At 34.2% G+C, this 13,924-nt stretch overlaps 1 protein-coding gene across 1 annotated transcript in view; it reads left to right on the forward strand.

Moving 5' to 3' along the window:
- Positions 1-13,924, forward strand: part of RYR2 (ryanodine receptor 2) — a 423,949-nt gene that overhangs the window by 191,306 nt on the left and 218,719 nt on the right. Inside the window, exons 11-13 of the mRNA XM_083827634.1 lie at positions 4,993-5,067; positions 8,034-8,190; positions 12,746-12,910. Of these exons, the coding sequence (XP_083683760.1) occupies positions 4,993-5,067; positions 8,034-8,190; positions 12,746-12,910 (397 nt within the window). The remainder of the gene's footprint in view (positions 1-4,992; positions 5,068-8,033; positions 8,191-12,745; positions 12,911-13,924) is intronic.

Raw genomic sequence — 13,924 nt, forward strand, 5'->3', positions numbered from 1 at the left:
ATAATTTATTGATTGTCTGAACTATTTTTTCCCCTCAAAAAGATGTAGGTAGGATCAGAAATCTTAATACAGGTTTTAATAATTATAGTGGTGTGTTCACCACTATGCTGCAGGATCTTCTGTCCACTCAGAAATGTATTTTTTCCTTTGGGAAGCAGTTTTAAGTAGATTCACCTGAACTTGCTAGGCTTAGTTAGTTAGCTTCATTATTAGAAAACATTCTGGTTGGATGCAGTGCAGATGGAGATATTGATGTGATAATATTTTGTTTATTTGATATTACACTAGAAAATAAATAGTGGTATTGTTTTTAAAACACTACAGGGAGTCTGGGCATGACCCTGGCAGTTTTCATTAATTCTGACCCTGATGAAGTACAAAAAGAGAACAAGCATAAGGTTAAGTATGTACAATTTCACTGAATTAAATACGGTTTGCTGCATGTTCTAATTCTAATTAGGTATGTTGCTTGTTTAAGGACAGTGCTTAAAGCCTTGTGTGTAGAATCTTTAAATTGTGTTTTTATTATTTAAAACGCATTAGTCTTCTATAGCAAGCTAGACCTAAACTTTGCAGTGTTGTTTCTGTAGCTCTTCAATTCAGATTTCAGAAACATTTCTAGGTAGATTAAAAAACCGATATAGTTGTAGATATGCAAGTGAAAACACGGTATAATCAGCTTGGTGTTCCTGCCCATTACTTTGATACTGTTTATCTTCAAAGCCAGGGGATAATTCTATGACAGCACATTAGCTGGGAGCCTGCATTTATCTTGACTTCTTTTCTTTCCTCATTATTTGTGGCCTGGCTCCCATCATTTGGTCTGATAAAAGTGGTGCGTGAATCGCGTCTGGGGATTGAGGCAGACCCCAAGGATTTCCTTGTTGTAATTTTTTGTTTCTTGAAACCAAACTACTATATAGTCTTTTCCACTCTTCTCCTCCTGTTTTGAACATGAGAAATTTCTTAACCGTTTTTAATGCTTCTTTTTCTGGGGGGTGGGGGAGATTGTATATAATTGTTTCAAGTGACTTCAGTCTGCTGGATAGTCTTTGCTTTCATTGGCTTTTTTTTTCCTGCAGAAATGGTGATGCTTTTTCTTTTGGTACCCTTTGCAAATTATTGTTTTGAGCCTTTGCTTGTGTATTTGTAATCTCAATGGAATGAACAGTTCTTCCCCGATTGAGTTGGCTGGTATCTCAAGGAGTTGGTCCTGGTGTGCTTGTCCTGCTCAGTGTGCGCTGTCCATGGTGCAGTAATTGCAGCTCTGATCATGGCCCTACGAGGCACTTGGCGAGGTCCTGCTCCTGTGACTCTTGACGTTAAGGGGGATTAAATGGATTAACGACATATCGAGGAAGGAATTGGTGCTTTAAGTTTAATGTACAGTCATAGGTCAGACAGAATATGACTTCATTACACCAACAATTTGGCTAGGTTAAAGTTTATAGTAAATATGAACCGAACATGCTCAAAGATTCTCAATTTCTTTTAGGTATTTTCACAAAAAAAAAAAAAAAGTGGTTATTATCCTTAGTCCATAAATGTAGATTGAGGAAATAAAGTATTTTGGAAAGAAGAGGAAAAAAATATTAAGTATTAGTGTTATGGGTGTGGCTAAGAAGGTACAAATTATCTTGAGCCTTCTAGGGGAAGATTGACTCATTGTAGCTCTTGTTGTCCTCTGTTTTTCTGCTTTTATTTTTCCTTTCCTCATGCATTTACATTATTTATAATTTCATACTAAGCTTTTGTAATTTACAGGCCTTCTCTACTGTTTGGCAAGACATGTGCGTGCATCTTCTGTGCACTTTGCAACCTGACATTTTATTTTCTCCAACATATCATTGTGAATCTCTGATTAATCTGATTGTCAAAGAGATTTTTTTTTTTGGTTATTCACATGTCATTAGAAGCAATGTCTCATTTGACTAGTAATATCAGTATCTATGGCTTAATACTGCCAGTTTCAGAAAGGATTAAAATGTTATAAATCATACTTCCTTTTCAGCCCAGAGCTGTTGTCTAGAGTATATAAACAGAAATTAGGTGCATCCTATCAAATAACGTTTTTATACAGAACCATTGCTAAGGAAGTTGATTTGAACATTCTCAGAGCAGTTTACTATGTTCATTTCAATGAAAGGAGTAAGAAATGTACCTTAGATTTCTTAGACAAAATAAAAAGGTATGAAGGTTTCTAGGTTATGAGTTTACTCAGCTGCTGTTGGGCAACATGGCAAGGTGACTAGAAGATGAGATCTTTCACTCAAACCTAACTTCCACATTTTCACATTTTCCATAAAGGAAACAATATCCAGCTAAAGGCTAGATTGCTAGATTTTAGTGCTTTGTGATAGGGAGCGTTTTTTTTTTGTTTGTTTGTTTTGTTTTGTTTTTCAGGACGTATTTTTTGTCTTGCTTATAAGAAGTCTTGGAGCTCCATCCTTGATCACAATCTTTGGGCTTTTGCTTTTACTTCCTTGTAGATTCCTTGATCCATAGCCCTACAGTTTTTTTGGTCCTTCTCTAGATTGCTGTAGCATGCCATATTGCTACTATACCCCTTTATTCATATGGATATAGGAGACAATCCCAGGATCTGATTTTTTTTGGTTGCTTGTGTCTTATTTTTATTTATTTATTTATTTTCCTTCTCTTTGGTAAACAAATTGCAAGTTTGTATTTAGGATTTCTTCCCTTATGTGTCTCCGCCCCCCCCCCCCTTTTTTTTTTTTGTTTTACATGACCATTCCAAGACGGATAACTACCCTTTGAAAGAACAGAGAAAATAACGAATGGACAGTCACATAAAAGAAAGCTACTTCATCCATAAGAAACCATTCTTTTAAGTTCACAACGGGAGGTTTTTTAGATGTTTTAAATTACAGTGATCCCACTGCTATGTATAATCCAAAGCTCACTTCAAAAAAGTACTTGGAGAAAGTGGTGACAGCTTCTGTTTCCAATGTGAGAAAAACTTTAATCCCTGAAAAGTAACAAGGTATCAACTTAAAAATGAAATACTCTGATTAATTTAAGCCTTTGCTTCCACCTGATTTCTTGTATATTTAGTGACTGGAAAACTGCCAAATAAAATTGTAAAATCCTGTAGTACATGAGTGCAAGAATTCTGAACGCATTTTTGTCAGTGAGGTTCATATAGACATAAGCCAGGATGTAATCATAAACAACTGGGTGATATCTGATCTAGTTATTATTTTGATTTTACAAAACCAACCCAGTCTGTTAGTTGTAAAACAAAAATTTAAACAAATGTCAGCAGAGAAGAGAGTGTCTGAATAGTGAAGCAGCTGAATACCAGATTATCATTTGCATTTTACTGTACTAGTGAAGGTCAATTTCAATAAAAGATAAGATTGACTTTGAGTTTTGTTCCCTTCTGTGAGAGAAATATGAGAGGCTTACTAATATTTGTCAGCTGCTATTAGCAGATAACCACTGCAGCAAATGACTAAGATAAGTGGAGAAAATACTGTCTATGAAATCCAGGGGAAGATTTTGAACATATTTATATATGCACCTAGAACTCTTTCTTCATACATGGAACATGCTAATGGTTATATTTATGCATGACTCATGAATACTCAGTGTGAATGATTCTGTAGTGAGGAATATTTATTTTGTATTTTGGCTATACAGAGGAGTATACTCTAACTTACTATTTTGGTTTTGAATGATGTCTTTCAGTGTTTTTTTTCTCTGTACTAAGCAATCAATGCCTCTGGATTACATCCACAGGAGGGCTTTGGAAGCTAAATCCTATTATGCTCCTAAGTAGGTGCCTGACTATTAAAAAAAATCTTTCTAACAAACAATGAGAAATGCCCCAAATCTCAGCATTGATATTCTCTAAAGTTAAGCCTCTGTCTGTTTTTGGCAGTGTCCTATCCTGGTTGAAGATCACAACGTTTACTCGATCCTTAAACTCTTCCAGGATTTGTAGAACTGGGCCATACACTTGCAAGTGTTTCCTTGCATGCTTGATCTGATAAGCATAGTGACAGCATTCCTTTGCATATGTGAATCATTTTTTCATTTTCCCAAACTAAAGGCCTGGGTTTTAAAATTCTGGCAGTGGTTTAGGGTAGCAATAAAGGTGCAGGCAGGCAGCAGTACAAAGAATGGCTGCCTAAATTTGGAGCACCAGCGCTTAATATCCACCAGACTCCTCAGTGCTTGCTCTAAAGAGAAGCCAAGTTACCCAATGCAGTGCTCTTGGTGATCCATTTTGTGGATCTGAATGGATCTAATATGTATTGTATATCTATGCTTAGAATAATGGAAAAAATAACTTTTTTTTTTTAGGTTCACCGTTTTTTAAAAAGACACTCAGATTTATGGATATATGCAAAGAACTAGAGGGGTAGTTATATATCAAAATTTGGAAATAGGAAGCTGTTAACTTGTGAGATGTGTGAAGACTGTGCTTGTGAAACCTTGGGTGCTATGATAAGATAATCAAATATAACACCAAACAGGTGATTCTTCATAATTCAGTGTAATAAATTGTATAATTATTTTGACAGTGTAAGTTCTTAGAAAATGCTGCCTTTCATGTAAACTGTATACAGTGATCGCAAATCCTTATTGTTTGATAATTTTTTTTCTTTTAGAAGCTATAAATATTGTAATTATCTTTTTGTTTGTTTGTCTTTTCCTGCAATCATTATCCTTAAAAAAAAACAACTGTAAGAAAGATGCGTAAGAGAACACCATACAAACCTCATTTTTATGGGTATCACAATAGTGGATACTGAAGACAACTGAAATAAAAACTGTTTGAGGAACTACGTCTGAAGGCTTAATTGATAAGACCTGATTTTGTATATGATAAACTTGAGAATGTGACAATTGCAGTAATTGTCTTGGATGCCTTAAGATGAGAGATGTAGTTAAATTGTAAAGCAAATACAATGATTTTATACAAAAAAGCTGAACATTTAGTATGTGCCTTTGCTTGGTTTTCAGAACTGTCCATTACGAAGGTGGTGCTGTGTCAATTCATGCACGTTCTCTTTGGCGATTAGAGACTCTAAGAGTTGCGTAAGTAAAACCTCCCTCAGAAAAGAAGTCAGTTCAACGGGGTGCTTTTAGTACAGTAAGTGTGTTCCTATAAAATCCTATTGATAGCTGTAAAACTGGATTGATAATACTAAATCTTCCTCAAAAAGTGGTATATCACTTTCACAAAAAATTAACTTACCATAGAAAGCGTGTGTTTATATTGCAGCTTTTCCACTACACATGCTGCTTTTTAAATTTTATTTTAAGTTGCTATAGCTATCAGTGATCTCACGATTTTCTGTTTTTATAAAAGTATATGACATTCTAAAGAAAACCAGTTCTAATCATATAATATACATGTGCCACCTCTAACTTGTTTAAGCTATTTGAATGTCTGCAAGGCAAAAATTTACAAAAACAAACAACCAAACAAAACAACCAAACAAACAACAAAAGCTACTTTGCAAGAATGCTGGAATGATAGCAAGGAGTAGTGCTTTCTAAACATTTATTTATAATGGTAATAATGAAAAATGCACTGTAAACTTTTACTGAAATTTTATTTTAGTATGTGTTTGTGAAATTTCTAATGACTAATGATTGCTTTTAGAGACTAAATCAGGGCAGCTTAGGAGAAGGTTATGCTCTAAGGATGCTATTTTGTGTGCATTTTATTTAATGGCATGCTGTTAAACGTCATTGCTAGGGCAGTGACATTTTTGCTTTGAACTAAAATTGGCCCTGAGAGTCCTTAAGTGGCAGGAGTGAAATTGTAGAAAGATTTCTGGCTTTTTATTTTCCTTGTAGCAAGTACTTCTCTAGTAAACAGTGGTGCCAGAAGAATGTGAGAATTTGAGAAATTGCAGGTTTCTATTAAGACTGTCATGGGTTTCAGTTTGACAGGCACTGTATAAAAACTTCTGAAGTGTATAAATATTTTAACACGTGACTGAGAGAAATTGTGAGAGGAACAGGAATAATGACTAAGCAATGGTAGTAGTAATCTTTCTTTCCAGAACATAACTTTCTTCCCAGAAAATTTATATATATAAAACAAGTCCCAAAAATAACACTCACTCCAAGTCCATCACCTACATATTTTCTTGTATAGTATTCAAATGGCTGTATACATTCACTGCCAAACTGCAGGCACATGACTATTCGTATATCCCTACCTGAAGCCTTCCATCAGTACGAGTCCTTCCTGAAATGACAGGCAAATATAATATTGATTCTGTTAATTTGATATGATTTTGCAGGAATCATTGTTTCTGAACTCTCTCCCTTATAGTCAAGAACCATTGCAAAAATTGCCAAGGCAGTCTGCATGTGTATTCATGCTTGCCTCCTTGATGGCCTACCATGGAACACCAGATACTATCATGTAGCAGGGCTTGTTTTCCTGTAAAGTGACAGGAATGTGTATCCTCATGTTGCAGAAAAGGAATATAATTAGTCAGAAATGGTTTGACCAGATACTTGCTGCTCAGAAAGCTTTTGTTCTAAGTGCACACAAATTGTTCTTTTTCCTGTTGTACAGACATGAACTAGGAGCATGGCTCAATTGCAGTACATTTATTATTTTCTTTTTTTTAGGGTCCACAGCTATTGGGTCCAAATTGAGTCAGACTAGAGAAAAGGTAGCTCCTCAACATGGCCCGTGATATGAAAGGAGGAGAACTGATGTTTTTTTTTTCCAGACACAACAATGCAGTAGCTGAGGTTCATGACTTGACATTTTACTTACTTGAAAGGCAGAAGAAATTGTGCTAGAACACTGATACGTAGATGTACTTTTATAGAGTGTACTAACTTTGCTGTGCAGAAGGTGGGGGAAAAAAGAAACACATTTCTAAGATGCAAAGGTTCTGCATTTCCTGTCTTCCCTCCTCAACTCAAGAGAATATTTCATTTATAAAACAAGATAGTAAAGGGGAAAAAACCTTCATTCTTTTGGCCTGTTTTAAAATGATAAATAAAAGGTTTAGAATTTTAATATTGAAATGTAATAAATCTTGTTACAAAACAGAAGCCAGATATGGCTCCTGCATTTGAAAAATTGTGCCACTTTCAAGATGTCTGCCAAATCAATTTTGCATACTTGGCATACAGTATGACCAACAGTTAAGAGAGATGCTTAAACAAATGGATATTTGCATTAAATAAGTAAGCGGTTTAATATATGTGTGAGGGAAAATGAAAATGAATTAAACCCATATAAGTACCTATATAAGCAGTGTTTACGTACATCTGAAATGTGAACTTCTGAAGATACGTCACTAGAAAAACATCCTAATTGTAGCAATTTCCCAACCTAAAGAAACTCTGAGAACCCTTCTGGAAAGGCCTAGTGAAATGCAAGCCATAGCAATCTATACATGGATTTCTCTTCAACAGTTAATCAGAAGATCAGAGTTTTGGGGGGCTCAGTTCGAGGCAACAAGTTAAAAAAACACAGTCTGTATTTCAGCTTCAGTTCTCAGGGAGCTTAGATAGAAAATCTTTACCTTTCTTCCTTCAGTTCTGCCTATAGGAAATAGAGAATCTGGGCCAGTCTTTGTTTGATCATTTAAAAAACTTATTTTTTGCAGATTAGATAGGTTACTTGCACAATCAATAAATAAAGTGTGCTGACTGCTGGGAGTGTGCTCTGGGAGTGTGAACTAATTGTCTGCTGGTAAATGAAATGCTGGAGAGAGAACTGGGTGATCTAAGCTCCTGGAGTACAGCAGGTCTTCTTCAGGCTGTCTGTATCTTCTCCCAGGAGGAATTCAGTCTGAACTAAGGCAGCCTGTGCAAAGGAAGAGGTTAAGATCATTTATAGTTTTTAGAGTGGTTTTATGAGAGGTGGCTACAAAGTAGTCATTTTCTTGCTGATAATCCGACATGTAATTTTACACTTTTACTGACTATTTAGTAATATAATATGCTTTAGAATATCCTTCTCAAGAGTTAAATTCTGTATCTTGTTTTAAAAAACAAAACATTTCTTCTGAACTTTTTAGGTGGAGTGGCAGCCACATAAGATGGGGACAGCCATTCAGATTAAGACATATAACAACAGGAAAATATTTAAGTCTCCTGGATGACAAGAGTCTTCTTCTTACAGACAAAGAGAAAGCAGATGTAAAATCTACGGCATTCTGTTTTCGTTCTTCCAAGGTATGGAATCAATGCAGCATAATCATAACTGGTAATAATTCCAATCTCTTTTCACTGATTAAAAAAAGAACTGAGTATAATTAATAACTAAAAAAAGATAGGAGAATAACTAGAAGATGATAATTTCAATTGCCAATTGAAAAGCAGCTTTCACGTTTGCAGAGAAAATACTGACAATGTATCCCCTCTAAATCTGAAGATTCAGAAGAAATGTAAATTGTCAACATTTATTGTTATTTTTAACTGTATTATTTGCAGGAGACTTACACATCATACTAAACACAGTAGTTTGCCAGTGCTGCATTTAAAAATTAAGTGGGAGAGAACCAGAAAGCTCAAGTTTTTAGTAATGTCATATCCAGAGCAGAACACTTTTCTCAGGTACTCAAAGTAACATATGTGAACACACACATACACATCTCTCTCTCTCTTTTTTTTTTTTTCTCCCCAAAACACAACATTCTGATGTAGAAGTTAAAAAGTAAGTAGATCGGGAACTTCTTACAAGTTAAAATTCTTTAAATTCAGCAAAATAAAGAAATATGAAAGCTTAAAGATATCACAAGACAAAGAGCACTCAGAAGACAAGGATATTTTGAAGAGATAAGTTTATTCTCTTTTTTTTTTTTCTGTGAATTGTGTTTTATGCCCTCATTGTTACTCTAATAATTATCATTATATGAGAATTAAATTAGGCATTCATGCAGTTGAAATTTGGAGTATTTTTTTTTTAATTCTGCCTGTCTTTACAGAGCATGTGATACCCACAGATTTCTCCAATTTATTGCCCCAAACATATAGTTGTTTTGCAGATTCAAGTTTGCAGTGATTATGTTCTGTAGATTTATTTCTTTATTTGCTAAATACTGATGGTTTTCTTTGATTAAAAGAAAATTATTAGTTTATTATCACTTTTGCACTGAAATAAGACACTTTACCTAATTGAAAAATGTTTATATATACAATCCACTTTTCGTCTCCATCATCTTTTCAGCTGAATGAGATAAATAAATTTTTGAAAAAATCTATGGCTTGTATTTTTGTCATCACCTGTTTCTTTGTAAAAAAAAAAAAAAAAAAAAAAAAAAGGAAATATATTAATATCAGCTAAAAAAAGTGGTCATGAATTTGCTCTTTCCAGTCAGTGAGATCTTCTAGAATGTCAGTCAGTCCTGAAAGTGTGCCACAGAAGGTATAGGTTGGGTCAGATGACAAAAGATAAAATTGAAAGGACAAGCCTTAATCTCTTGAGTCCTTTTCTGAAAATTGAAAGGAATTATAGAGAAATATTAGAGCCAAATAACACATTTAAGGCTAGGCTTAATAGAATAATTTTGTTTGACATTAAGATAAAATCATGTAAAATGATTTTGCCCATTTCGCCCACAAAAATGTGGGGGGATTGGCCTGTATTCTTGTATGCATGAAATAAAAATGATATTTATAACAAATATGTCCTTCTGGAGAAAATCTGGCACATTGTTCAATAAATCCGTTCATTTCCAGTGTATTCTTATTGCTTTGCATCACTGAGGCAGTTTGCAGACTGTTGCTAATAACAATTGCTCCTGTTTATATTTTACTGTAAGAAAAGAAGGCTTTTGATCTTTATTTGTGTATAAAAAGTTGATGGTCTGAGAATGGGACTAGACTGCAAACAAAACGGAAGTTTTTATTTAGAAATATCCTATGGAAAGACATTGCAGGTGCTTTTGTAATGACAGGTTATAGTAAGAGTGTAGTGGGCTGGAAACATGCACCATGTGAGGTCCATACCAATATTCAATTATTAAACGATAACATTGTTATTTCAGTCTTTTTTTTTTTTTTTTTGATCCTGATTTTCACTGATGAACTTTTTAAAAGTAGATAGCTAGATGGATTCATTATATGTACTTTCTCAAATACCTGCTGTTTATTGGCATGAACCCAGTACTCCACTCAAATCTTCTAATATATAAGCACTTCTGGTTTCTGTTCACTCCCCACAATAGCTGAAGGTCTTTAGGCTCCCAAAAGATTGCTCTGATGCCTGCTGTCCCTACACGATCCGCTAGCTTTCCATTTTCTCACCTACATTTAATACCTCTTTTACCATATCCTTTCCTGGCTGTACTCTTTATCTTGCAGGAAAGAGCTCAACTGAATGTGACTGAAGGGGCTCACTCATGGCTCTAAACTTTATATGCAGAGTTGTCGGTGTACTTATATAAGCAAGGACAGGGATTTTGTTTGGCAAATTGTTGGCACTGCAATTTCTTTTCTAAATAATTTTAACATGAATAAATTTAACGTGGAATCAATGTTGCAATATCAAACCCCTTCAATTTCTGTTATACTTAGTAGATATAAGGAAGTACAGAATATTCTTTAAAAATTAAGAATCCCTAATAATGTTGACAGTGTTATATGAGATAATTTGTGAATTCACATCATCACATCTTAAGAAGTTGGTTGTGAGAAGACATTAGAAAAAATAATAATCTTAAGGTGTAGAAACACAGCACTTTCACACAGGCTCACGTTACCTTCTAGTTATGAAGATGATTCAAAACACTGCACCTGAAATCAGGCTGTCCCTTTTTCATGTGATAGCAGGACCTAATTTATTTTTTTTTCCTACATCATTATTTGTGTGCAATGTCCTACTATAAGTAGCTTTTCAGTTTCCAGCTGCTTTTACTTGTTACTTGTTAAGGTTACTTGTGCTTGCTCTTGAAACAATTTAATACAACATTTGGAGAAAATGTGAACAAAATAATGAATTAATAATTAAATAGAAGCACATAGTAACTTGGTAATTGGTATCAGATTTACTAATAAATCAATTATTACCATCTATCAATGAACAGGATTTTAATAAGACTAAGCATTTATGGAGGTGAGATGTTTACAAGATAGTGAAATTAACATATATATCCTAGAACAGTTTAATAATCTGAATTGATGAACATATCTCTGGGAGCTTAGTTATGAAAAATTATAATAACAGGTCCACCTGAATATTAATTTATCTTGTTTTTCTTTTAAGTTCTTCAAAATGCATTCTTAATTGTAGCATGAACTATTTATTATGAAAACTATTTTGTTTTACTTTATATATATTAATTATATAATATATAAATAAATCAATTTATATATAATAATATATAAGCATATATATTAATTTATATTAATATTAATTCCTTTAATAAATTAGAGTTTGTTATGTTTTCCTTTCAAAAACCCAGTCTCTGTCATATTTTATGGTGAAGCTGTCTCCCCAGATTTTCATGGTACATGTGTATGGTGTAAATACTCTTTTTAAAAATTAAAATTAAGCAGCTTCTTGTCTGGGCATGGGTGAGCAATTATAGAAGCAGAATACTGCAGTTATTGCACCAGTAAGCCTCTCTGCTCTGTTGAAGCTGTGAAAGGGTGAATGAAACAGCAACTGCACTATTCCTGTGGTCTCGGTTTCAACTGCAACAATTATGATGTATTCCCTTTCTCCCATAAGAATTGTGAGTAGTTTTTACATCAGTGACTCGATCACGTGAATCAGAGCTAACCAAGGTTTTTGGTTACACTCAGTGGAGAAGATTTTTGACTAAACTGGAGCTGGTGTTACAGCCTCAGGAATGGGTAGACCCAGCCTGCAGTGAAGGTCAAAACCCCCTGAGAAGTTTTGGGAATAGCTACATTAATGCCCTTCTTAATGTTAAGAAGATGCTATAGATCCTTTGCAATGCATTTTTTGTCCATACTTACCTGTGGTTTTTACAACTAGACCAGGCAGACAAGATTTATATCAAGTTGAGCCATGTGCTTTGGGAGAGATTAAAGAGATCTGTCATGAACCTGAATGCATAGGATATTTGTCTTGTAAACTGATGTGTGTGGGAAAGCAGTTGGTTCTTGTAAGAGCTAGATACTTCTGAAATACCTGCCGTCTCTATAGGACATCAGTTAGATTGATGCATGGGCATGACATTCTTCTTTTACAGCATGTCAACAGACCAATGTGAAATGGTTTTCTTTTCTCGGGAAATACTGAACCTATTGTTAGGCAGTAATAGGCTAATACACAGTGGCAGGCTAAAGACAGTCTTTCTGTGACAGCTGGAGATAAATTGCTATGAGGTGTTCATCTTTCCCAGTATGAAGGAAAAAGAGAAAAGAAAAGAAGAGAAAAGGAGGAGAAAAACCTGCTGGAGTTTAGTGCTTGATTCAGCTAGAGAATTCAATGTATTTGTTGTTGTTTTGTAAGCTCAGTAATATCTCAGTAATGACATGGACTGTCAATTACGATACAAGTTCTTTCCCAGGCAGGTGAAATGAATACACTCTCCTAGTATAATGAGCCACGTTTTTACGCAAATGGGATCTGTATCCCTGTCTTTTCCCTAAATGTGTAACTAGATGTTACACTTCCACCAATTTTTAATTGTTTCACTGAAGAAAACTCTTACATACTCTTATAGATCCTATACTTGAAAACTGCCAAGTATTCAATATTTGATGCAAATATTAATGTCAGTAATTGTTCTCAAATATTTTTTTTTTCCTCATTCAGGAAAAGTTGGACATAGGGACAAGAAAAGAGGTGGATGGAATGGGGGCACCTGAAATTAAATATGGAGATTCAATATGCTTCATACAACATGTAGACACGGGCCTATGGCTCACGTACCAGTCTGCTGATGCAAAGTCTGTAAGAATGGGTTCTGTGCAGCGCAAGGTAAGACTGTAAATAGGAATGCATTTCATTCAATCACAGTCTGAGAAGGCAGAGAGGGAAAATGAAGAGAACTACAGGAAACAGCTAATTTCTAGTTTTAAAATATTTTTAGCATTTCGTTGTTTCAGTGTAAAGGCTTTTCAGTTGCATACTGAAAGTCAAATTCGTGTGATATACTTATTTCCCAAACTGAAAGCTGAACATCTACATATCTACTTGCCAATAGATATTAACCCACAAACATGGATAAATCTGGATACAATTGATGGAAAACTAAAATACAAGTAATAGCCTGCAATATATGTTAATATTTCTTTCTTCAGTGTGCTGCAGTTTGGAATGAGGGGACATTAAATTTAAAGTCTTTACTTTTTATGTTCTGAGTATATTACCTTCTGTGCTAGAATGCTCAATGTTGGTTTCAAGTCCCAAATACCAACCGTGATCAAGCAGATTAGTATTATTTTAGGATAATAAGGCAGGATAAAGATTCTCCCATACGTATATACATCTTCCAGAAGCTACGTTAGTCCTAGTGTTTATTGTAAATGTTCAACTTTCAGGAAAATTTCTCAGCAAGGAAAAATATGTTTTTGCATTCTTTTATGAAAAGAAAATAAGGAGACACGTTACAATTCTTACCAGAGATAATGTAGTGTTTATTCACCCTGTAGTATTTTCCATGACTGTTCTACACGCCAGAAGCATAAAGCTGGAGTAACATCTGGTATACTTAGAAGTTTATGCCTTATAACTTTATATATATATATATATATATAATTTGTGTGTATAATCTATCTACACACACCTACATTTATGTATTCTTTAGATATTTTATATAAAAATAATATACATTTAGGATACATTGTTTTATATACATATAATTTATAATATTAATTTATATAGTTATTGTTTAAAATAATTCTAGTTTCTGACTTGAGGCATAGTCAGAAAAGAAGCCGGTAGAATTGTTGGGCTAGTAAAGAATGCCTCTTTATTTTATTTTATTTTATT

This window comes from Anser anser, assembly GCF_964211835.1.
Source record: "Anser anser genome assembly, chromosome: 3".
Taxonomy (NCBI): domain Eukaryota; kingdom Metazoa; phylum Chordata; class Aves; order Anseriformes; family Anatidae; genus Anser; species Anser anser.